This window comes from Pocillopora verrucosa, chromosome 3 (assembly GCF_036669915.1).
Source record: "Pocillopora verrucosa isolate sample1 chromosome 3, ASM3666991v2, whole genome shotgun sequence".
NCBI lineage: Eukaryota > Metazoa > Cnidaria > Anthozoa > Scleractinia > Pocilloporidae > Pocillopora > Pocillopora verrucosa.
The window spans coordinates 22,881,985-22,908,399 of NC_089314.1; the positions used below are offsets into that span (position 1 = coordinate 22,881,985).

Consider the following 26,415-nt stretch of genomic DNA (forward strand, 5'->3'; position numbering starts at 1 on the left):
CATATTGGATTTCACGTCTATCACTTGATCGCCGTGGCTGATGAAAACAGATAATTTCACGTTGACATGCCTTACGCAAACCAACCCAGTGTAAAAATTCTGGAGCTTACAGAAGAAAACGTGAAGTTTGTGATCGAAAATACAGACTTAAGGTATGAATAAGAACATTTTGATCGACTTCTTTATCATCGTACTAATGTTAAAGACGTTCCAAAGCTAAACGGCAGTCTCTCACCCAGCTCCCTAAGTTTTTGAGCTAATTCTCCTCACTGATCAGTAGTCATCTTTGGTAAAATTTCCGCACAGCCCCATCCTACGTCATGCATTCAGTTCTTGGATAGAGAAACAATACATTGCCATTGGGAAAACAGATTTGTTTCACAATAGTATGGGGCTGTGCGGAAATTTTACCGGGTAAACAAGAATTAAAAATGGCTTTCTCAAGTATGTGCTTCAGATGACAAAATTTTCGTATTCACAAATAAATCACCACTAAAAAGACTGTGGTATATGTAATACAGAAATCAGCACAAAATAAATGGAGTTTGTTATTGTGATTATAAACACCTCAAGCTGGAAAACAAACTTTTGAGCTCAAGATTGCAAAAATTTATGAAACAGGCAGAAATTGGAAGTAAATGTATCACCAAAAGGACTGTTTATGGTGATTTTGTGATTTAGGATCAGAACTCAGTTACATTTTGTCGAAAACTCAAAAGTTCTTTTTTGTTTTGCATTAATTACATGCTCTGGTTATATGACCAAGAGCTGGTCAAAATTTTCAAACAACTCAATTACCAGCAGTTGGATACTTTTCTGAAAATTTGACAAATTGAGAGATCTTATACAATCCAAACTATCATATGTTGTTGAGGAATTGCTAAGTGATCTTGAGAGGTTTTATGAATCTCATACTTTTCTCAGAGTACAGAGCCTTGGATTTTGACACTTCTGAAATTGAGGTCCACTGCTGGTCATGATTTTTAAATAAGTAACTGACTGGTGGTTGCAATTTTGAAAGAACCTATACAATCCAAAAACTCTCTGTCAATGAGGAACTACTTAGCAATCTTGAGGAAATTTAGAAAACTCATGTCTAAAGCTCAGTTTACGCTGACTCAGAATACTTAGAAATTGCATTACTTCGACTGGCAGTCACTGTTCTCAAATAACTAAATGACCTACACAATCCAAAATACTCTCTGTCGAAGGGGAACTGGGAAGTGATTTTGAGGAGATTCACATATTTTAAGTCTGATGCTTGGTTAACACTGAGTTAGAATACTTAGAAATTGCATGACATCGACTGCCGTTCACAGTTCTCAAATAACTAAATAACAGGAAGTCGTTAGTTTTTCCAAAACCAAGAGAGCCTATACAATCCAAACTACTCTATGTTGACCAGGAACTGCTAAGAAATCCTTAGAAGATTTATAAATTTCATGTTTGGGAGCCTTACATATTATTGTATATTAAGACATATAAATCTTAATTTTTGGAATTATTGTGTCAGTTATAGATGCAGCAATAGTCTGCCATTCCTTAAGTTTCGCATTTAAATTTGTTATGGCTACGAATGTTGTGTACCCATTTCAGACCATGTGGCCAATCTATGATATATGAGTCTAGAAAGGTCTATTATACACAATGTAACTACAGGAAGTCCCTGGAGCAGCTGAAGGGTGCATTCCAGTTATTTTATTCATTTCTTTTTTCCTCCATTGTCTCTTTTTCAGCATGGCTAATGGCTTACGAAGGATATTTATTGCTGAAACTCCAACTATAGGTTACTCTTTAACTTTCTTGTTAATTATTAGTTATTTTTGCCTAGTTTCAGGGTTCTAGTCTCCACTAGCTTAAAAAGTCCAACTTTAAAATGAAAGGAAACTTGATTTTTTGAACATTTAACTCTCCTCACAGTAAAACGCTTCTATATTGTAGAACATGTACATACAAGACATAACCATTACCATTACTATTACCACTAACCACACCCACAAGAGATTGAAAGAGAGGCTTGATACATATATGTAATCAGCACTCTGTACATGTATATCAGCCCTTGATTTATTCATTCTGTCAATGGTTTTCAGTGCAGTTATTAGCCTAGCTGATCTTTTGTTTGCTTGCAAGAGAAATTCCATATATCAAACACTCTCAACTGGCTATTTAAAACCGTGTTTTATACAAAGTTGACCTTCTAACCATCTCTTTTTAGCCATAGACTGGGTACAAATTGACAACAACACTTCTGTACTACACGATGAATTTATTGCCCACAGATTAGGTAGGTGTGTAAATACAGTGTGTATATGCACATTTTTGCTGTCAGTTTTGTGCCTTTATCTTGTATTGCATTTTAAATTATCAAGTGTTGAACACTAAGCCCTGGTTTTTGAAAGGTCAGATATTGCTATCCACTGAATAACTCTCTATCTGGTGGATAAGGCTATACATTTTGCTATCACTTTTCTTTCTGATATGTAGTGATTTTTCCATTGGATAGTGTTATCCACCCTTTATATAACTAGGCCCAGGATTTTACAAGGTGCAATACAAAATATACTTCCTGGATAAGATACCCTACTGTAAGAACATGCAGACAAACAGTCAGGGACAAGAAAGTGCAACCACTTTCAATTAGCCCATTCTTCTGTATCTAATACTCAACGTGTGGTTTTGTTGACCCTAAGACCACTTCGTCTTAGGGATAAGTCATGATAACCTATCCCATCCAGTTTTGCCAATGAACCGTTCAAGGGAATGACTTTCTCTGGATTACTTTGAGGGACTTTTGTGATCCCCATTAATGTTTGCACGGTTTTTCACATGAGGTTATGTTTTCCATCAGGTCTTATTCCTTTGACCAGTGATGAAAGTGTGGATAGATTGTGCTACTCCAGAGTAAGTGTATCTTAAACACTGTTGCTAGAAACATGAGGAAGTTTTGAAAAGAAGGCTTCAGTTGACAAAAGTTTAGGCATGAAAGAGATTTGCATTGTTGACCCTTTAACTTCCATGAGTGAACAAGAGCGAATTTCTCCCTATAAAGTCCATTCATTTTAAAGCAGAAAAGCGATGAGATTAAAAATATATATAAATTTAGGGGATTACTAGTTGATCCAATATCAAATTCTCAGAACTAACATTATCAGAATTCTATGGCAGACAGTAAGGAGAATCACTAAATTAAATGTAATATTGGGAGTGAAAAGGTTGAACCCTGCAGTGATACTGGTGCAGTGCTCCCATTAGTAAATTCCCCAAGACTGCTGGGAGCTGAGCTACAATTTGTATAATGGTCAGGTTTATTTTGTAGTTTATAACTATTCTTTGAACACTTTTTTACTTCACCCACTGCATATCAGCATTAAACTGTGCTGTCAAAGTACATTAATCTGACCAGACTGGGATTTCTTTTGTAAAAGGATTGCACATGTGAGGAGTTCTGTCCAGATTGTTCTGTTGAACTGAAACTGGAAGTAAAATGCACAGATGATCAAACACGACATGTGACAACCAGAGACCTTGCATCTTCAGATCCAAAAGTTATTCCAGTGAGTTATGCAGTTTTAAATTTAATTAGCTTTTTTCCATGGGCTGAGTGCATGATTCCATATAGTAGTAATTATGTGTTATTCATGATACAGGGTATGTATCCATCTAGAATTTAGCCACAAGAATAATTTAATTTCCAAGTTAACAGAGCAACTGAATTGATGACAGAAAGAAGCAAACATTACCTCCTTAATTTGTGAAGGTGTTTTCTCTTTTCCTGTAGCAGCCATCTTTGATATGTTCAACCCAACTTAGAGGATTTGCTTCATTTCAGAAAAAATTGTATCATATTTGGAATGTTCTTTTAGTGTCCACAATTAGCTAATATATATGTACCTAAATACTCTGACACTTAAAAAGGTTATTCATTCATTCATTTATTCTTTGCATCTGTTTGTATAGGTTACATCACGGCACCATGAAGATGAAAACAGTGACTATGGTGAACAGGATGGTAAGTGCTTGGTAGTTTTTTTGATCAATCCTCACATTTATTTTACAGGATCCCCATGGGTAAGACACATCGCACAACTGATTCAGGGGTGTCTATCCATTTAGAATTTAGCCAAAAAAATAATCTAATTTTTGAGTTGACAGTTAGAGCAACATAATTGATGACAGAAAGAAACAAACATTTCCTCCTTAATTTGTGAACAATTCAAGGTGTTTTCTCTTTTCCTGTAGCAGCCATCTTTGATATGTTCAACCCAACTTAGAGGATTTTCTTCAATTTAGCCAGATGTTCACATTTTGTTTTCCTCCGATGTCCCAGCCTTTCAAAGTTGATTTATATACTGCAGATAAAAACATTCCACATGGAATTTAAAGCCATCTGAGCCTGGATGTTGTGTTGTAGAGTTACTAATTTTTTTGGTTCCCACCACTTTTCAGACATTTTGATTGTTAAGCTACGTAAAGGACAGGTAAGATGTCTCTAATGCTCAGGTGAACACCTTAGTTTTTTGATGGGAAATGTGCCACAAAGTTTACATTTATTTTACAAACCATAATGCAAGCAGCCACTGTACAACCATGTGCTTTTTATTAAATATTTTCTTAATTTGAAATTCAAGTTTTAAAGGCATTTAGCACCTGTACCTTTGATTGAAGTTCATTTACATGTACCTTTCTCTCTCAAATTATTTACAGGAGCTCAAGTTGCGAGCTTTTGCCAAAAAGGTAAATTACATCTTCCATCTATGTTTTGTTACATGATTAGATTAGTGTATGCTGTTCCTACATCTGAATTTGCTGTGATATTGCTAGGGATTTGCAAAGGAACATGCCAAATGGAACCCCACAGCAGGTGTGGCATTTGAGTATGACCCTGACAATGCCCTAAGACATACAACGTATCCAAGACCGGAGGAATGGTAAATTTGCTTCAACTTAATTTGCTTCTTCGTTTCAGTAAACCTTTTGAATAGCAAGTCTGACCAATCTTACATTAGCCTGTGTGTAGCTGTACCCTCCCCCACCCCCAAGGTGAAATGGAAGGGACAGAACGTCTCTAATCCTTGGCAGGGAGGGGGGGGGGGAGGTACAGCTACACGTAGGCTAATTTAAGATTGGACAGACTTGCTATTCAAAAGTGTTTTTTTTTTTTTTTTTTCAGAAATTCTTCAGCATTCCTCTTCATGTAGATTTCTCAACATTATATTTTAGGCCAAAGAGTGAATACACAGAACTGGATGAAGATAGCCGTAAGTAGATAGTTTACCTGAATTACCAAACTAAGGTGTGACCAGACAATTAAAACTTTGTAGCAGTTTCCAAGGTATAGTATAATGTGAAAGTTATACTTGGATCAACTTGGAACATAAAACTCTACTTGTGAAAGGATACATGTACTTAAAAACTGAAATTGTTAGATGGTGACAAAAGTTCCCTGTTTGTTTTTTTCAGATCAAGCACCATTTGATCCAAATGCTAAAGCAGACAGATTTTATATAAACGTTGAGGTAAGATAAAGATTTGAAGGACTTTGTGGTTTTTATCTCTTTTCTAAATTCCATTTTAAACTACTTTGTTTTATTCTGTTTAATTTCTTTTTGTATACAATTTTTAATCTAGGGCTTTTTTTTAATACAATACTTAGACATACCATTACTAACACAACTTACATGGATACAAGGCTAACATACATGTAATGTAAATAATGATATATATTATAATAATAACTTACAAAACTAGTTAAGCTTACACTGCTACAAAGTAACTCTGATATGTATCTTGCGTTAGTGATGCAAAGTCTAACTGTTAAGACACTCTACTTACTCACATACTGTAATAATTATATGCGTAACATTCGATTAACACTATTTAATGTTTTTAAATACGCTACAATAAAAGCATCGTGCACAAAATGAAAGAATAGTTGTAAAAATTGAAGTAATTATAACATAATAATGATGATAATGATGAAACTAAAAACCAGCAAGAAAAAAAGCCATAGCAGGCAAGATCTTTGCATTTGTAAGGTATCATTTAGATAGTGTTACATTTATGTCAGCGTGTAAACACTCTCGTAAGATGCCCTTAGAAGCTGTATCAGCATTTGGACACTTTTTTAATTCAAATCCAGAAACAAGTCCTCATGTTTGCTTGTTCTGTATTTTGTAGTCCTGTGGCTCATTACGACCTGCAGGACTAATCGTGTTCGAGTGGGCGGTACTGTGCTCTAAGAAAAAGCTAAGTGATCTCCAGACTCAACACAGCCATGAAGTAGCTGCTGATGTCTTGACCATATAAGGACCGCCTCACCAGTGCATATGTTTCTGTAGTTATTTTATTTTATAATAGGAAAACTCATTTTGTAATGAAAAGACTATGATAGCAACTTGAAGTAATGTGTTCTTATTCAACAGAAACAACCATGTTTCTTAAAAATTTTTTTTTTATTTGTGCTGAGGTTTTAATTCAGCGGGAATGCGTGATTTTGTGTTCTTTGCGTCTTAAGAATAGCGGATATTTTCTCCAGGGCCAAACCCCTCCTGTTCATTCGTTAATTTAAGCGCTTGCTTCCCCCTTGCGCGTACAAAAGATAAAAAATTGTAATGCTCTTGTATGGAAATTAATGGGAAATCTTCGTTTCAATCATTAGTTTTGGGGTCTATGTTTTCTTGGGTAAGCTGCAAATGAGCAAATCATAGTGCTTTGATAATTGATAAAGATGGTGCTTTTCCTCCCTCCTGCTTGTTGTGTTTCTATCACCATGGCTTTTTAGCTATTGTTGATAGAGTTAACTGCAATCCTGTGTGACAAAAACTGAGGGCTTTTGATTTTTACTTGTCACATTTTGAATCAGAAAATCTTGCTGAAATTTTGTCAAGTTAAAGCACCTGCCAGTTGAGCAACTCCTGCAATATCCATTGGGACGGCAAATAACTCTCAGATCGCGCTGAAATTGCTGCTAACTTGCACGGCTTAAGAGAAAAAAAATTTCTTCCTCCGAATCCCACCCACTTTCTTAAGAACACAAGGTTTTGCATATCTACTTGCCATATAGCTCCAAATTGCTTGCAACGTCTTAAAGTACATGTTTGCGCGGTTGAACGTACTTAGAGACACCTTCCTTGATGATGACAGATTCATTATAGTAATGGGATCTTGTCATCGTCAATTTCATATCCACTTTGGTTATAATGTCGCTTACCGAGGGATCTCGACTTCCTTCGAAACTAAGTACTATTAACCAGTTAACCCTTAAACCCTTAAGAGTGACCATCATCTAATTTCTCCTTACAATGTCACCTTGAAGAAAACATGAAAGTTCACGAAAATCAAGAAAATAATCACCAACTTATAAAGCTTCTGGAAATGTATTGAGAACAGTATGGAGAATATGCACACTGATGTTAGGGTGTAAAGGGTTAACCGCTCTAATGTGACTTCGTACGTTTGCTAAGTCTTCGCCGACTTTGTGTCGTGCTAGATCTTTGTTGACTTTGTACATTCGTTATATTTTCGTTGATTGTGTCTTTAGTTAAATCTCTGTTGACTATGTGCGTTGGCTAGATTTACGTCAACTAGTCACCTAGTGTTGTGCGAGATCTTGCTATCTTCCCTAAGGCAGTCAAGAATCCCTGTGCTTTCTTTGTGAATAGGACATTAGGTAACACGTCTTTTCTTCGCTTTCTTTTATCTTGAAAATATTCTTTATCGTGGTCTTTTTGGACTGCAAGAGAAGAATCATTTACTCCATGGCAAATAATGTAGAGGTATTGTGGGATCAATACCCGGGATTGATACTGGACAAAAAAGGAATGAGTGTTCAGCTTCTTCGGTTTTTTGCCGTGCTATTTCTCCTTCTATAACTTAATAAATTCCATTTCTTTTTCAATTTTCACTCAGAAAAAAAAGAATTAATTCCCAGATCATTGACGCGTATCAGGCCTCATGCAATCTCTTTCACTCAAAACTAACCAACAGACCGAAAAATTGGAGAGTGTTATGCCGGAATTTATCCCAGTTTCAGAAATACAAAGTGAGTCAGAGTACATTGTAGGCGATCAGTCACCGGCAATTTTCCAAAATTGCGATAAGCTCCCTAAAAAATTTGACACATTAGTGCACCCAGATACGTATGTGGGGGTGAAAGAGCGAGACAGAAAGGATTTTCTACCCAATATACGGGTACCCTCCATAAGAGAATTAAAGAAATGTTCACGGGACCAACCTTTTTTAAACACACTTCGTATTTCTCATCCTCGCTCGCTGTTTTTGTTGTTTCTGGGCTGGTCTTCTGTTCACCTGGCCTGATCTGCTTGGGTTTGGCGCCAGGGTTTGTACATTGTCGTCTCAAGTCCTATGCAGCAAAGTAAAAAAAGTTACGTTAGGGATGAATAAGGTCATGTCTTCAGGGCTGCCAAACATAAAGAACTGCTTGACAACAGGGGTGAAGCCGTGAATTTTTGATTTGAGGGTCCAACATTTTATTCAACAAACACAGTTATTTTCTTTTTTCCACTATAGCCCTTAGAAGCAAAAAATATTTCAAGATGAGAAAAATTAAAATATTTAAAGTTGATTTCTTTAGTTTCAGACAAGTAATATGAATAGCCAGAGGTCAGGTGGGGGGTTTGGATCAGCCATGCCGCGCTACCCTGGATCCGCCACGGAATGATAAGCTCTAAATGCGACGAAGACCAGAAAAAAGTAAGGAACGAACATGCAGAACGCGTGTCTCCTAATCAAACAGAGAGGGGATGGAAAGAATCATGAAAATAAACGTTCTCTTACAAGAGCTTTATCTAAACCTCCCTTTTTCGACGCGCAATTCATTTACTTCATTCATTAGATGAATTTTACCTTTTTAGAGCGACAAGTCTTTCCAGTCGCTCCACAAGGGTCAGAGTGTGTACATTCAGGGAGACTTTCAGGCTGCAGTTCATAGAGACAAAAAAAAAATTATTAGACCTGCTTTATATCCCTGATATTTCTTGTCCGTTGTGTTTGAGTTATTAATTTATTAGCGACTTTCCAATGATGAACATTTTCGATGAAAGCACACAGTCAACTCTTTGGTCTTTTCCAAAACGAAAACGAAGCTATCAGATTATTAGAATGATATATCGTTCAATTTTGTTATCTATGTCAATCAAGTCCTTTCGTCATGAAACAAAATAGTGCAGCTCAGAAGATCTTAGGTTCCAATCTACTTGAGACCACTTGCGATTTCTTTTCTTCCAAAAATGCCTCAAGATATAGCAATTGCCGGTCAAATCCTCATTTTTCAATGAATAACAAGTATTCTTACCGGTGAGAATAGACCCCTCCACAGGTTCTCCAGCCTATCAACCTCTCTCTGTCGATTGGTTTGAAGTTGTTGGAGTTTACCAAAATTCTTTTTATCTTCGTCGGTCATTTTTTCTTGTGTCGTTGCCAAATCCTCAACTCGATGCACCACATCGTTGTGTTCTGCTCTAAGACCGTAATACGCAAAGTCGTAAAACTCTCGTTTCACCTCCGCACTGCATTTACAACACTCAGACACCATGGAGAGGACAGAGGTGTACAACTGCTGTAGACTTACACTGAGTCTCAGTAAAAGGTCGAGCGTGACAGAAACTTTCAGTTTGTCTTCTTTTATCTCTGGCAGTTCCAATAAAGATGTTACATTTTTACGAAGGAGCTCGTCGAGGTCTTTCAGCTTTGCGTCGATTTCACCCTCTGTATCTCCTCGACCTGGTGCGAGAGAATTTCTGGTATCTTCAAAATCATCCTCTCGGGCCGAATTATCGAAGTTCTCGGCCAAATCCTGCAAAAGTACACAAAATTTTCCTTTTCATCAGAAGAAAAAGAAGAAAATTGAGTTATAATTTATACATAGCGGCTTTCTTATTGGGTTGTGCAAAAACTCTTAACGAGACGCGCCGCTCGCCACAGCTGACAATATGTTGTCCCTATTACCAGGAGCCCATTAAGTAATGTGCAATGGCACTTGTTTATCTGCAAGTGATTCGGGAATCAGAAAAAAAGCGCACCATTCTTGTAAATAGGCTCATGGAATTTCTCAAAAAGTCCATACCCCAAACGGAAAAATTGCAAAAAAATCACCATGATTTTAACTCTTGTTAAATATCTCTTTTAACATTACGTTTAGGAAATATGAACTGTTTCTGTAACGTTCAACATAGTTTAAGTAACATATGCCTACCAGTTCTGACTTGTCTTCTCTTATTCCAGCCAACTCCTTTTCCAGTTTTAAAGATCTGGTCTTCCACTCTTGACCCTGTGTCACATATTAAATGAAAGATAAAATTTCAGAAATGTCGTTTGGTAGTTAATTATTTTTTTGGAGCATTGAGCAATTGTTACAGAGTATCAAGGAAATTCATCCCAATTATATTGGAATGAGCTACAAGGTATGCCTGATATGTTAAGAACCAAAACAAGAATAGAGCAGAAAATGTGGTTACCAACCTCTTGGGGAGTTTCGTGGAGTTGTTGTTTTACATTAAACAGTTCCTCCTCCAGTTCTTGAATTCTTGAGCGTAATTTCTGGCTCTGTTTATTAAACTGCACAAAGGAAAATAAACTTTTTGGTTTTGTTTTTATAAACGTGAAATTATCAGATAAAGTATCCGTTGTTTAACAAGAAATGGTTCGTTACCATGCTGGTTGGAAACGTAAAGAAAGATAAATATCCGACTAGCTGCCCATCAGAAATTAAAATTATTTACCAACCTCTTCTAAACTGTCTTCAAGCTGTTTTGTTATATCCTTCTTTTCATTTTCGAGCTCCTGCTTTCTCACTTGCAATTGTTGACGCTGTTTATTGATAAACACAAGTCCGTTTTAATTCGAAATACGTAATTCTGTTAAAAACCTGAAGAACTAAACTTTCAAATAATTTCTCACCTCTTTTTTCAAATGGTTCCAGTTTTTCTCTATTGTACTCTCCATCTAAGATAAAATGACAAATCAAACTTTAAAATTTTGCAGGCCAAAGAATCTTCTATTGGCTCAACTCTTGCTTACTTCAATTCAAATTTTTAACGGAGAGAACGTCTTAGACCTTACTCGAGACAACAAAACTTTAGCCACTACTACAGCAAATATTCTTAGGAAGGCTTGAGGCATCAGCCTATTACACCTCAAGTTGCTAAAAGTTCGAGAATTTACTTGATTTGAGTCGTTTCTTCCTAATTCGTCGTCCTCTTCCGATGACAAGAAACCTGGAAATTAAAGTTATATTAAAAAAATTAGTAAAAGTGCTGTTTAATATTTCCACTTTTCATAATTAAAACGAGAGAATAGTTCTTTTTTTGCAAGACTCAAAATTGGGTCAGGTATATCTTATATAAATTATAAGTTAGGGACCTGAAAGAAAATCATCTCGGAAAAATAAAGTTGTATTGGGAAAATCTTACAAGCACAGGGTTTTACTTTAACTTTAGAAAATGAAATATTTAGTTCATCCTTAATCGCGTGTCAACCAACGCTTTGACGAATACGAAGCGACATTACTTACATGGAAGTTTTTCAGCTACGTTCCTGAGTCCTATCTTTTTTAAAGCTTCAGCAAACTTTCCGACTGTAGCATCCTCTCCCTTCTGATTAGTCCACCTTACAATGACCGCAATGCAGCATTCGTTAGTAGAAGGGCCCTTCTCACTCTCGATCGCGTCAATGACAGCTTCTGTGAACTTAAGTTGTCGTGCCAGGCCTCTCCACTTGTTCCCAATCTCTTCAGATAAGAGACCTTTATTCATATTTTCCTCTGTCATCCGAAGTTTCCAGCTGCACTTGTCGCTGGAACAACCTGCTAAAAGTACCATAGCTCAGAGTTAAAAAAGAATGCATGCTACAAAGCGTTAACAGGTTTCATTCAGTAAATTAGTGGCGGAGAAAATGTACAGAAGCGATAAAAATTTTCCTTGCGTAAATGATAATCGGACACAAAAAGATTCGTGATGTTCGACGGTCTGCTGCTAATACGCCAGTAATTTATTCTTGTATCATTAACGTGAGGTAAAGTATGCTGGGCATTACCAAAGTTGTTGTTTCGTCATCTTAGTAGACCAATACCGAATCCTTACAGACTGATTGGATTGTTTCATCAAATGGAGAGATTTACAGGAGGAAATGAGTTTTTGCGCAAACTCAGACGCGTTAGTTGCGAGCTGAGCCCCCGATCATTTTTGCCGAGGAATTTCTTTCAGTCGTCATTCAAATGGAATGCAAACCTCAGATATAATGCTGACGTAAGCACAGCATTGCCTAGCATCCTTATCCTAGATAAAGTTGTTTTTGTTGGTGCAGGACGACCTCGGATTAGATAAAACTCCTCCTGTGGTCGATTATTAAGCAGACTTGAATGAAGATACTGCTGGTAATTAGTATTAAAGCTACGATCGTCTTTGACGAACCAAATATGGGGGCTATGTTATTGTCTTATTAGTAAGCAGGAAGCAATTTGATGATGCGAAATATCGAGCAGAAATGAAGAAAATTGTTAATTTTGTTGACAGTGGACGACAAGTTAAATAATTATGTAGATAAGAAACCCTGTATTGCAAGTTTTTTTCCGGTACGTCAAGTATGCTACTTCTAAATTGAAGGGAATTTTCCCTTTGACAGCCGTCGGAATATACTGTAATACCGTGCGGAAATCAGAGGCTTACGCGTTACGCGTTACGCACGCGGAAACAGATAGGAAAACTGATAGAATAGCAGATCAATCGAAAGGGAAAACAGATCAGCTGAACGTTAAATACCTCAGCCTTATTTGATTCATACACTGTACATAATTTTAAACAATAACAACAACAATAACAACAACATTTCTTAACATTACTACTGGCCACCCGGAAATTACTCCGGCAACTGATAATATTGGAAGTTAGCTTGGATAGACCTCACCGTTATGATGTACTTACCCATTTCTGAGGATTTACTGATATTGTCCATATGTCTTGCACCTGCAAGATAGTGTTTTAGAGTAATCACTCCACTCTAGTGATCAAACAGTTCTGACTCTTAGACAAAACAGTATTAATCTCCCGGCAGCAAGGACTCGTCTGAAAGTTTTAAGGCGAACTCAGGCGTTGTATATCTGTCAGATGGCCTTTTTTTTTTTACCTGTTTCCAAGATTAATAACCTCAATTAGGAAAACTTGAGAATGACTAAGTGCACAGTCGTCTCTTTATCGAGCTTGTGGCTCAGTGTTGTTAGTTAGTGGTTTACTTTTGTGCGTTGAATATTGATCAGCAGACTTCTCTGTACGATCCCCACAGAAGAAAGTATGAAACACTCACTGATTTCTTCGAATGTCACAACAGAGCAGAGCTTCGATCTGCAACACGCACAAAACTAAATAAAAAAATAATTTCCTTGTCGGGTCTGATAATGTCGAGCCAGCCGTCATGTGATCGTTGGGTCAGTGAACCGTTAAGTACGGTGCGTGACTCTAATCAAATCGTGGGTGAATCGTACTAATTTGTGAGTGACATTTAAAATGACGTGAACCTGACAAGTTTCCAATTGTTTAGAACTAGCTACTAATGCTAAGTAATGCAACATGTCTTAACTTGTATAGCAAATTTTCTGGGTTCTCATCAGCTGAGGTCGAGATATAAATGAACTTAACAATCCTTAAGTACGCTAGTTTAGATTGTATAAAAAATCGTGTTAGACCACGAATGTTTGTACGAGCGTACTTAACCTTACGGGAGACCAAGAGCTTAATGGCTTATTCTTTCCACATATTTCTGTATAGGATAAAAACAACAACAACTTCAAAAAAGACACATCGCAACTTTTCGATTACTTTCATTTCCAGGTTAAAAATTTTGCCGACTTGACACAAATCTATGTAGGTCAAGCAAAGATGAAATATAAAGCAAATAATTTTGTAAGCGGAAACATCATCTATGCCACCGGACGTGGTTTTCACCGAAAACTTAGTTGTAGACCAGCTTTATTATTTCTCTAAAGGATTTTAATCATTTATAAATCCACTTTATAAGGTAATTTGTCTGAAATTTCAGACCGGAAGTTTCGGTTGCGTTATTGGGGACTTACCCCTACAGCAGGGTTTTTCCCTGGTTTTATGTGATGATATTTCTGTTTAAATGACATCGATCATGAATTGAAAATTGACCAAAGCTTGGAAAGATTCCAGGTGCAAGTTCAGCGGAGAAATGCCTTCCTTTAGATGAATACAGAGGTGCATGGTAATTTAATTTTCTCCAGATCGCTTTTTTCATTGGACTTAACCAAGATTTGCACATTTACCGTTGATTATTCTACAAATTCACTTTAACTTTCTCTTTAGTTAACGCCCCCTCATAAAAAAGCAAAGCTTTTGGGTTTCGTCACGGTGAAATCTTGGAATCCGCCTAACCTTAAGAGGGGATACCCCTTCTTTACTAGAGAATTCTAATGACTCCGTAAATTAGCTTATTAAGATTGACCGTTTTATTTGCGAAGAAATCATTCGCTTGCAAGACTGCGATGAAAATAGAAACAAATGGTAATGCAAGGTATTAGAATCTAGTTCCAAAAAAGAAGCACGATTTTAAAGGAGAACTCGAGACACAAAAAGCACTAAAAAAGCACTCCATACATGATGCTGGTGCAAGCCCATGAAACGTAACAAACATAGAGAGCTCTTTGATGATTATGTGATAAAAAGCGATTGCGTGACACATAACACTACACGAAGATTACCCTCTTTATTGATCATACTTGAGAATGTTACAAATAGGCCTCCATTTAAAGTACCGAGGTATCTCATTTATTAATTTAGTGGTCATTCAAACAGCCAAATAAAACGCCAGACATAATTATGACGTAGGAAAAGCAATAGCATTAGTATTTAGCATCCTTATCCCAGAGAAACCCTAGAATAGATAAAACTCCTCATCTGTTAATTCCTGAGCAGGCTCAGAATGATGATGATACTGCTGACACTGCCTATTGAGCTACGATTGCTATTGACGAAACAAATATGGAGGCTATGCTACTATCTTAACAGCCAGCTGGAAGCAGCAGAAATTATAAGACTTCTTGGGCAACAAATTAGTTAGGAAGTTAAAGAGAAGACGATGAGCCTTGCACGTTAAAGATTAACGATGTAAAAAAAAAAACACCTACTTTGTTGGCTGTGGACTACATCATAAGCCATAATTATGACACCTTGCAAGATAAGCACAATGTTTTTTCGATTTCCCTTTCTTAATTAGAAGGGACTCTTCCCTTTGCCCAACACCGGTCGTAATATTATGTAACCATAACTATGCGGAAATCAAAAGCAAGGGGGAAACTAGTTTCAGAAACTTACGTCATGCGCTATCAACAGGTGATTAAAATATGCACACGGAAACGCGCAGGGAAACCGATAGAATAGCAAATAGCAATTGAAAGGGAAAGCAAGTAAACTTAACTTAATTTATCACAGTCGTATTTGATTCATGTAGTGCGCATAAATTTGCGAGAAATCAAAATTTCTAAACCCCACTGCTCACATGCAATTTCACTGGGAGAAATGCATTCACCCGGAAATTAAGCAATATTGGAACTTGACTTGAATAAAACCTCCAGAAATTCCGTTTTAAAGTACTTACCTATCTCTGAGTATTTGGTGTTGTTGTCCGTGGGTTTTGTTTCCTCCAAAATAGCGTTTCAGTCTAAGTACTCCAGTCTGGTGATCGAACGGCATTAATTATCAGACAAACTAAATTCGATTTATCAGACAGCAAGACACGTATGAAAGTTTCTACGTATAGGCGCTGAGCAGTTTAATTGGACTGTTTGTTAACCTGTCCGATGGGTTAATCTTCGTTATCTGGAAAACTGTATCGAAACTTCCGCGCAATGCGTTGCACTATTTTCCTTATCTGCCAAATTTACTTTGGCAGACTTCTCTGTACGAACCACTGACGCAAAATCTGCAAATTACTCAATGAAAGTGATAAACTGACCAGCTGTTTCTTACCAAGGCCACCATCAGTTCCCATGAAATGTCCTGAGTGGAGCTGTTACATCAGACTTTCAAGGTATTTGAAGCTTAATGAATGTCGTTTAATCACTGCTTTAATTTGAAGCTATAACGTCATATGATGTTTGTAAGGACCGATGAACCGTAAAATAAATCCAGAAAAAAATAGCTTTCTCTTGTTTTCACAGATGATCGCTCAGAGCATTATGTGAGATAGCTTTAGAGTCCACACGAGCCTCGAGGGTGAAGGCGAAAGGCGCGCGCGCCATATATTTTTTGAAAAAAAAAATGATCCGTGAACCAATTTGGGTTTTTAGATAAGACGGGCAGATTTGTTAATGTAGAAGTAAAGAGAAAAAGTACTTTTTGGGATCGATGCATGCTGCTCGGAGTCGCCCTAACATCGTAATATTCGATTTTTGACCCCCGACAGATTATTAATTGATGTATAATATATAGTGACAATGAATCTTATCTGTTTAAATTTGTGCAGTTGCACCGCGACTGTTGATGCCAGGTGACACGTAAAATAACTCTTTAACTGTTTATTTAAAGCTCAGACCTTGCATCTTGCCTATGCTTGTGTAACAAATAGTTTATGTTCTACATGATAGACGCTGATAAGTACGTAAACTTGATAATCCTTAAGTAATTGATTCTGATTGCCTACAGATCTTAATCAGGCGACAAAATTTTATATGTATATGAGCACGGTTAATCTGAAGAAAGAAAAAAGCAAAATGTTTTATTCTTTGCACATATTATTGGATAAGATGAAAAAATCTCAGTCATCGAAACTTCTTATATCATTTTCAATTTCGAGGGGAAATGTTGCCGTCTTGACACAAATTTATGCAGGTCAAAACAAAGGGATTTTAAATTTCAGACCGAAAGTAATGGAATAATTACGGGGCTTCCCCATCCTGAAATTCCTGTACAAATGATCGTCAAGGGAATTTGACAAAAGTTATTAAATCTAAAGACCTGGGAAGTTTCCAGGGGCGTATTTGGCGGTAGGATTTCAGATAATACATCCTTTGAGATAAATTCAGAGGTGCTCAGTAATCAATTTTTATGGCTAGTGCGTCCTATGGAGGCAAAGCCATAGCGTTGTCCTGTTGAGTGAGTGAGTGAGTGAGTGTAACAATAGAATACGAACGACCTATAAGCCCTCAACGAAGTCTACCGAGTTATGCCCGATATTCCTCGCTCTTAGCTTCTGTTCGTTTCGGAACATCCTCGTTTGTTCAACGCTTGGTGACCATTTCTTCGAATGTTACTCGGAATTGGCCACGTGATCACACGAGAAGTCTTGCGACGAGTTTAAATCATTTTGGTTTAAGAATCAAGCACAGTTTTTATGGCATTTATGGGGAACTTGTAAGAGAATAATTTTCCAGTGCGAAGCAACACTTGTCGCCGAAATGAGTGAGATGATAACGATAGAGTTCCGATCTTGAACCAATTTTCACCCGATGTTTCGCGGCGCTACTTATTAGAAGTTTCGGAGAGCTACAGAAGATGATGAAAATCTCACAATCTTTTCAGGATGGCGCGTGAAGAAACAAAGTTTTTCCTTGCAGGAATATCTTAAAAGGTGTGATCGGCGCATCTTACGTTCTAATTCATTACGCTCAACCGAACGTAAAGTATTTTATTCGTAAGTCAACAGATAGCACAATCAAGTATGTTTGGATTCGCGAGCGGATCCAGATAATCCATGAGCAATTACAACGTAATAAAGCACTTGAAGAATTTCTCGGCCTTTTCCCGCGGTTATTATTTCCTTCATCCTTTAGTCGCCGTTTTTGGCCGGCGACTTCTCTTGCTATCTCACGTTTTTCGTCTTCCGATCTCGAAGTCAATTCAATCTGACTCATACTCTGCCACTGCCAGTCTACGAAAAATTCAAGGGATTTTCCTCTCTTTATTAAGTAAAATACGGTGAACTGTTTGATATGCGAGGATTTGCATGCAATAATAATTGCAGATATCAAAATTTAAGACAAAAACAAATGTTTGAGCGGGTTGTTAGAATCTCGATCTAAAAATAATTTACCCAATGTTCTAAAAAAGTAACACGAATGTTGAAAGTTTTACCTGTCATCTTTGATTTTTACGGTAGCGGAATGCTGGGGAGGAAAAAAATAATAATCTGCGCATGCGTTCCCCACGGCTGGAAGTAGATTAGCGCGTCACCGAAAACTGTGATACTGTGATACCTCTTCCTTCGAAACCTAGACCAAACCACGAAGGAACTGCACCAAGTATACGGTTAAAGGTGGATAAAATTAAAGGGGCTATCCAATGGCAAAAAGGGAAACAACAGTGCCTGCAATGTCAGAGACAAGCGAACGTAAAGCTGATCAAGGTTTTGAAATGCAAAGTAAGTAATCATAATAAACATAAGCTCATGGATCGATTTTTTTTGTAAGTTGCGTATTTCTCTTTAATCAAATCGCATACTATCTCGATTTTTTATTTTGTAGCCGCAATGAGTCATTTTTTAATCATAATAGTTTTTGAGTTATTTTAATGTGCGTTCAGTCTAAATTCGGTATTGATCATCAATTTTGCTAAATTCGAGTGGATATATGCCTCTTGGTGTTCATCTTCACTTTCAGACGATTGAGAATCATGTCAATTGAGAGAAAAAGAAAAAAATTTCAGTAAGAGATAAATATCATTCCATTTTGGTTACTGATTTTCGTTCCGTCTTCATGATATGAAATTATGAATCTATTTCGTTTTAACAGATGCAAATGATGATCATGTAAGCTACAACAAGCAGAGAAAATGTGTCGAAGATTAAAACCTCATACTTGAATTAATTCACAGTAAAGCGATGTTCACCTTTCAGCGAGGTGAAAGGCAGAATCGCTCTATTACTAACTTTTTTTCCCAATAGTTGTGTGTAAACAACAAATGACCTTTTCAGGCGCCCTGGCCAATGGAAAGTTTTTACACCACACACAGTTTGATTTCATCGGGCCTTCAAGCGCAGAGGAGCTTTCGCATCCGAATCATTAAACGGAAGGTTATAAGTTGCAATCCTGTTGTGAACATTTAGGAATTCCTCTCTCGCAAATTTCTTGCGTCTTCTGCCAGAAACATCTTTTCCATGTTAACTACTGTTCAAGTATAGCTTTGCTCTCTTAGTAACTAATTTTTCTTTTCCATAATGATAGCTGGTTCACAATTTTTTAAAATGTAATTCCACACATCTGAAAGATTACAATCAGTTCAAATATATTTTGTTGTGCACAGGAGACATTATTGACCCCAGAGGGTCTGTGGTAACAGAGCGGCAGCTTTCAGACATAAGTGATGATGTGAATGAAAGTGATCCTCGCAGTAATGTGCACTACTTAGCCAGTAGTGAAAATAAGTACGGGATTTGAACCCATGACCTCTGCGATACCGGTGCAGCGCTCTACCAACTGAGCTAACAAGCCAACTGGGAGCTGGTCATGATGTTGGATCTAAATAAACCCGTGAAGTGATGAAATAAACGGTTAAGCCAGCTCCCAGTTGGCTTGTTAGCTCAGTTGGTAGAGCGCTGGCTTTCATATATTCTTAACCGTTTATAAGTGATGATGTAGGTACTTGCTGGCGTGAGCTGGGACCAAAGCTTGATATCTCTGAATCGAAAATCAAAAACCTGGACGAGGATTACAATTGTAGTCGCGACAAAGCAAACACTCTCCTTCTTGTGCGGAAACATAGAGAAGAGAGTAGGGCTGTGGCAGGGCGTATCGCAGATGCTTTAGTAAGCATTCGACAAAAATGCATTGCAGGAAGGCTGTTCGGGAAGTAGGTTCCTTGATGTAATGTCCTCTTTAGTGTACATTAATTGGTTACAGACTCATTGGGCAGATTTATGACATGCACTTGCAATGTCACGTTGTTAGATGCACGCAGTGGCATGATATATATTTCCGCATGCAAATCAGATTTTTTGCGATTAGTGTACAGCGTTAGCTATCGAAATCGCGGTCCCACGAAAATATTTCAGCTATTGTGAATCATAACGCCAGTGACACACCTAGCGATTTTATACGCCATTACGAATCACCAGTAAAATTAATCAATTGAGTTGGGCGATATTATCGCATAACTTCTTAAATAGGCGAAAGGCATCGAAAGTTGTTTCTGAATCGAAGAGGAAGTCAATTTGATCACACTGTGGTCAGAAAAACCATACTTATTTGATGTAACGTCGAGCGACTACAGTAATCGTCTCAAGAAGGACTCTGCGTTTCAATAAATCCATATCTTCGACCATATTTTCCTATTGTTCCACTTTTCAGAACGCTCCCTGGAGCGCTTTAGTTGCAAAATTATCGGCGCTGTAGCCAACAATTTTTTTCGCTTCGCTGACGCTAATTTATTTGTTTACATTGGTTCTCGCAATTTTTAAACGTCACTTGATGGAACCTGGGATGAAGGTCGCGATCGGCGGAAAAAATCGCCAAGTGTGTCCGCAGCGATCTGTGGCGATCAAATTCGCCGCGATTGGCGTATAAAATCGCTGGTGTGTCGCCGGCTTGAAGCTGCAGGTGTGTGTGAACAAGTGCGCTCTAAGAAAAGGAGCACAGTATTCGAAAGAGAGCTTTCCCAACAATTTCTGTGCTTCGAAATATCTATTTGACTCGGTAGATCTGTGTTAATCAAAAGGTGAAGGAAGGCTGAACTCCTAAAGAGGGTAAATATGAAACAAAATTAACGTGATAGCGTGATTTTAGTGAGTGCGAGTCGTCACCATTCAATTCCTTTGGTAAGTTGTTTATGTAACTCAGCGACGGTCTAGAAACTTCTGCCAACTTTATTGAAGCTTCTCAATCATCAAAAATTCATGGGCAAAATAGCCTTTACATCATTAATTACATTTCAGTGCATCAACACTTCATTTCAATTTGTTGACAATTTCACCAGAGTACAGTGTTGGAGGAAATATTTTTTTTTCATTACTTTATTTGTAATTATCATGCACTACATGAATTTAATTTAATTCCTTGTATACTTCCACACAAGTGATACGAATATGGTCGTCGCAAAACAGGTCTGAGAAGGCAGAGGAGCACTCCCAACCGATTCCACTACCCTCAAAAGTCTTTGATATTTCTCGTTTAATCAATCAATTAATTACTAGCCCGCAAAATCCACTTCTGTCGTCCAGGAAATTGCAACTCAGCAGTAGAGGCGATTGAGGAGCAATTTCCAAGGTTTAATGTTTATATGGGAAAGATGCTACCTGAAATCTTGGACTGGTTACGCTGCCTCACAGGCTTTTTATAGGAACCCATCGAAATTTTAAAGGACTCTAAAGTGAGATAAAATCTCGAAACAGAGCTAGCCTTATTGACTAAGTTCATATGGAGAAGCATCTAGATTGAAATGGAAAAAATAATTTGGCAAACAAGGCAATTAAAAATTCCTCGCAGGCCTTGTAGCCAAACGACCTTGAACTACAAGGTGCAATACTCTGAACTTTCACTTAAATGTTGTTGTTTTAGGTGTTGATAACATGATACTCTCGAGGGCCGAGTTATGCGTTTACAAGTAATTCACGACTTAAATACAGAGCTCGACAAGGTTGGTAATTCATTTTTTCATCACGTCTGTGCAACTCTCGGATAACTTTATCATGTGCATCAATTTTAAAAATCTATTTAAATTTGATGTAACAATAGCAAAACAATTCGTGAATGCTTATTAGCGAAGAGCCGTTAGAGTGCATAACCAGCTACTCCACACAATTGAATATTTTTACATGAGAAGGGAATGGACTTACGCTGCAAGAGTACATATATATATATATATATATATATAGATGGAAGATTCCTATGAAACTTGGCTACCCCAGGAAGTTTGTTAACTTGATCCGCTCCTTCCACGACTAGATGACTGGGGACTGTACTCTCTTGTGGTGAAGCAACAACACCCTCTAAAAAGTCACGCAGAATAAAGATAGGCTCTGTAATTAATCTTATGCTTTTCAAACCCTTTCTCACCCACCTCCTCAGAAGTGCAGATAGCAACTCTGATAAAGGCATCTACTTCAAGAAAAGGACGGCTAGATCTCTGTGCAATTCAAACCGTCAGATAAACCGCGAAATCACAAACTTTTGTCTTAAAAATCCTCTCCACTGTTGGTTGTACCCATAGAGGCCCATTCTAAACCGGGTTTCAAGCCGTTGGTGACAACTTTGCCAAGGTATCCCTTCCCTTTGCCTGGACCATCAGCGTAGAAAAGACAGAGCTATCAACTCTTTACGCGTGTGTGGACTTATGAAATCCGGCGGTATATTGACTGACTACATACGCGTGTGGTTGTATTTAAAAGCCTTCTTTTTTGTTAGATTGTGCTCTGCGAAGATACACAAGAAAATAAATACATGGTAAAGCGTGAGCCACCTTTTGTTTTTACCATATTTTGAAGTCACTCAGCCCTTTTTTTTTATCAGTTCTGAGGATGCTGAAAGGAAGAATGTATTCTTCTGCAGCAACACTCAGACGCCGAAAGATGTAAATCACTTGTATCAACTGTAAGCAAACACCTGCACCGAGACAGTATATGCAGAATGGACATTCCTTGAACAGGAACTAACCGTTAGGCGTAGAGACGGTCAAATTTTAACTGTTAGTCGTAAGAAAGGTTAACCGTGAAGGAAGGAAAAAAACTAAATTGGTAGCCGTAAAATCGCCGAAATTGTAACCATCAGCCTTAAAAGCCATCACCCCATTGAGAACCTCCTTGAATCTAAGTGCATTTTTTTCGGTCTCGACTTCTTTGATTTTCCATGAAATCTCAGGTATTGGAGTCAAACATGTAGTTAGTCGAGTTACTTTGCAATCGAAAAGTCAGAGTGAATAAACACTTGATTCCCGAGTGCTTTTCAAATTCGAGGATCAAGAATTTTTTCTGAAAACGATCAAAAGCTTAGCGTAACTATAAACTCAAACTATCCAAAAACATTTGCGAATTACCCTTCCTTGCTAAAGGTCTTCTGTATCTCCATCAAACTCATTTGATGAACTATCAGTGGTTTTGATATGTTTCTTATCTCGTCCACGCCTGACCATTCACTCAAGCTTTGATGTCTGCTCTTTCGATCGGTTTTAGCTTGCTAAAACACAAAAAATTAACTAAATATTACACAAGAGGAGGTGTATTTGCACGTTTCTATTGACTTGTCAGGGTTTTAGGCCATCTAGACAGAAAAATAAATTTTTTTAATGTATTTCATTAATGTAAAGAACTGAAAAACATTGGCTTTGAAAGAGGGAAATGACTGTGGAAAATACTTGACTTTTTTCTATTTTCCGCTATGATTGCTTTCTCTCCGCACTCACCTGATCAAGCAAGAAAGAAAGTAACTTTTCGACTAGTTTACATTTATTTTACAAACTTAAGGCAAGTAGTCATTGTACAATCATGTGCTTTTTATTAATTTGAAATTGAAGTTTTAAAGGCATTCAGCACCTGTACCTTTGATTGAAGTTCATCTACATGTACCTTTCTCTCTCTAATTTACTTACAGGAGCTCAAGTTGCGAGCTTTTGCCAAAAAGGTAAATTACATCTTCCATCTATGTTTTATTACATGACTAGATTAGTGTATGCTGTTCCAACATCTGAATTTGCTGTGATATTGTTAGGGATTTGCAAAGGAATATGCCAAATGGAGCCTCACAGCAGGTGTGGCATTTGAGTATGACCCTGACAATGCCCTAACACATACAACGTATCCAAGACCAGAGGAATGGTAAATTTGCTTCAACCTAATTTGCTTCTTCATTTCAGTAAACCTTTTGAATAGCAAGTCTTACCAATCTTACATTAGCCTATGTGTAGCTGTACCCTCCCCCACTCCCAAGGTGAAACGGAAGGGACGGAACGTCTCTAACCCTTTGGGGGGGGGGGGAAGTACAGCTACACGTAGACTAAGGTCAGATTGGTCAGACTTGCTATTCAAAAGTGGTATTTTTTTTTAGAAATTCTTTAGCATTCCTCTTCCCATCATTTTAATTGATTTTCATGTAGATTTCTCAACATTATATCTTAGGCCAAAGAGTGAATACACAGAACTGGATGAAGATAGCCGTAAGTAGATAGTTTACCTGAATTACCAAACTAAGGTGTGACCAGACAATTAAAACTTTGTAGCAGTTTCCAAGGTATGGTATAATGTGAAAGTTATACTTGGATCAACTTGGAACAACAAACTCTACTTGTGAAAGGATACATGTACTTAAAAACTGAAATTGTTAGATGGTGACAAAAGTTCTCTGTTTGTTTTTTTCAGATCAAGCACCATTTGATCCAAATGCTAAAGCAGACAGATTTTATATAAATGTTGAGGTAAGATAAAGATTTGAAGGGATTTTTTTGGTTTTTATTTCTTTTCTAAATTCCATTTTAAACCTCTTTGTTTTACTGTTTCATTTTGTTTAATTTATTTTTCTATATTCAATTTTTAATTTATTTTATATATATATATATTTATCTACATAAATACCTAGATATACAGTAATACAATTACTAACACAACTTACATGGCTACAAGGCTAACATACATGTAACGTAAATAATGAGAACGTACAAAACTAGTTTAGCTTACACTGCTACAGTGTAACTTTGATATGTATCTTGTGTTAGTGATGCAAAGTCTAAGTGTTTGGACACTTTACTTTCTCAAATACAGAAATAATTGTTTGCATAACATTTGATTAACATTAAAAAAACATTATAATAAAAGCATCGTGCACAAAATGAAAGAATAGTTGAAATAATTGTCGTAATTATAACATTAATAATGATGATAATGATAAAACTAAATACCAGCATGAAAAAAAAGCCATAGCAGGCAAGATCTTTGCATTTGTAAGCTATCATTTAGATAGTTTACATTTATGTCAAGTGTAAACACTTTGTAAGATGCTAAGCTGTATCAAGCATTTGGAAACTTTTTTATTTTAAATCTAGAACAAGTCTTATGTTGCTGTTCTGTATTTTGTAGTCCTGTGGCTCATTAAGACCTGAGACTATCGTGTTGAGTGGGCTGTCTGTGCTCAAGAAAAAGCTGAGTGATCTCCAGACTCAACACAGCCATGAAGTAGCTGCTGATGTCTTGACTATATAAGGACCGACACCCAGTGAAATGTTTTTGTAGTTATTTATTTTATGATTGTAAACTCATTTTGTAATGAAAAGATTTGATAGCCACTTGTAGTCATGTGTTCTTATTAACGTAAACAACCATAAACATAAAAATTTTTCAGAACTTTAATTTAGCGGAATGGTGATTTTTGTGTTCTTTGCGTCTTATAATAACGGATATTTCTTCAGGCCAAACCCCTCCTGTTCATTCGTAAATTAAGCGTTTGCTTCCCCCTCGCGCGTGCAAGACGGCTGGACGCACTTAGAGACACCTTCCTTGAGGATGGCAGATTCGCGGGGTTCCATGTAATGGAACCGCTTTGACTTCAATGCAATTTACTTAGGCATCTCGACTCCCTTCGAAACCAAACAGTTAGCCCCTTAACCCCCTTAGAGTGACCAGCATCTAATTTCTCCTTACAATATCACCCCTATAACAATATCAATAATTTATTTAACCAAGTTACCGTCTAAGAGCACAAGCGCTTGCTCAAAATACGAACGTGCATTAAATCTACAATTACAATAATAAAATCTAGCATTAACAGAAAAAAAGAAATTTAAATACATAATCTTTAATCTATGTACACACGATTATAAAATGTTATAAAAATTACACAAAAAATTTCAAAACATAAAAATTACAGCTGAATCGATCTTAGCTTAGACTTAAAAACAAACGTTAAGGTCACGAAAATCAAGGAAATGATCACCAACTCATACCACTCTTGATTTTATGACAAATTCTCCTTGTCAGCACTTCCGGAGATGTCAGAGAACAGTATAGAGAATATGCATACTGATGTTAGGGTGTGAAGGGTTAACTGCTATGATGTGACTTCGTAGATTTGCTTCTTCGCTGTCTTTGTGCGTTTGCTAGATCTTTGTTGACTGTGTCTTTGGCTAGATTTTCGAGGACTTTGTGTCTTTTGCTAGATCTTTGTTGCCTTTGTGCGTTTGCTAGATTTTCGTTGGTTATGTCTTTTGTTAGATCTTTCCGCTGACTTAGTGTCTTTGGCTAAATCTTTGTTGACTATGTGCGTGTGCTAGACTTTTTCAACTAGTCACCAAGTGTTATGTGAGAGTTACTATCTTCCCCAAGGCAGTCAAGAATCCCTGTGCTTTCTTGCTGAAAAGGACATAAGGTGACACGTCTTTTCTTCGATTTCTCTTTTCTTGAAAAGAGTCGTGATCGTGGACTTCATGGACTGCAAGAGAAGAATCATTTATTCCATGGTAATTAATGCAG

The 26,415-nt window shown here is 37.2% G+C and overlaps 2 protein-coding genes across 3 annotated transcripts; one reads left to right on the forward strand and one right to left on the reverse strand.

Moving 5' to 3' along the window:
* On the forward strand, positions 1 to 26,264 carry LOC131771861 (DNA-directed RNA polymerase II subunit RPB3). 2 transcript variants are annotated; one of them, XM_066163935.1, is made up of 12 exons: positions 1 to 152; positions 1,737 to 1,786; positions 2,219 to 2,287; positions 2,852 to 2,904; positions 3,429 to 3,557; positions 3,961 to 4,012; positions 4,450 to 4,481; positions 4,708 to 4,737; positions 4,825 to 4,931; positions 5,224 to 5,261; positions 5,464 to 5,519; positions 25,027 to 26,264. In XM_066163935.1, exons 1-12 carry the CDS (start codon positions 67 to 69, stop codon positions 25,147 to 25,149), a joined length of 825 nt encoding a protein of 274 aa, XP_066020032.1. In that variant the 5' UTR covers positions 1 to 66; the 3' UTR covers positions 25,150 to 26,264. The 2 variants fall into 2 exon arrangements, with proteins under 2 accessions (XP_066020032.1, XP_066020030.1); XM_066163933.1 differs by lacking the exon at positions 25,027 to 26,264 and adding an exon at positions 6,181 to 6,309.
* On the reverse strand, positions 7,003 to 16,038 carry LOC131771862 (uncharacterized). Its single transcript, XM_066163927.1, has 14 exons — positions 15,988 to 16,038; positions 15,631 to 15,707; positions 13,321 to 13,358; positions 12,942 to 12,983; positions 11,534 to 11,827; positions 11,185 to 11,237; positions 10,921 to 10,965; positions 10,747 to 10,830; positions 10,483 to 10,578; positions 10,217 to 10,291; positions 9,317 to 9,817; positions 8,869 to 8,940; positions 8,237 to 8,365; positions 7,003 to 7,735 (listed from the first exon to the last, which is right to left on the reverse strand). The coding sequence occupies exons 1-14, from the start codon at positions 16,021 to 16,023 to the stop codon at positions 7,634 to 7,636; spliced, it is 1,644 nt and encodes a 547-aa protein (XP_066020024.1). The 5' UTR covers positions 16,024 to 16,038; the 3' UTR covers positions 7,003 to 7,633.
* Positions 26,265 to 26,415: the final 151 nt, after the last annotated feature.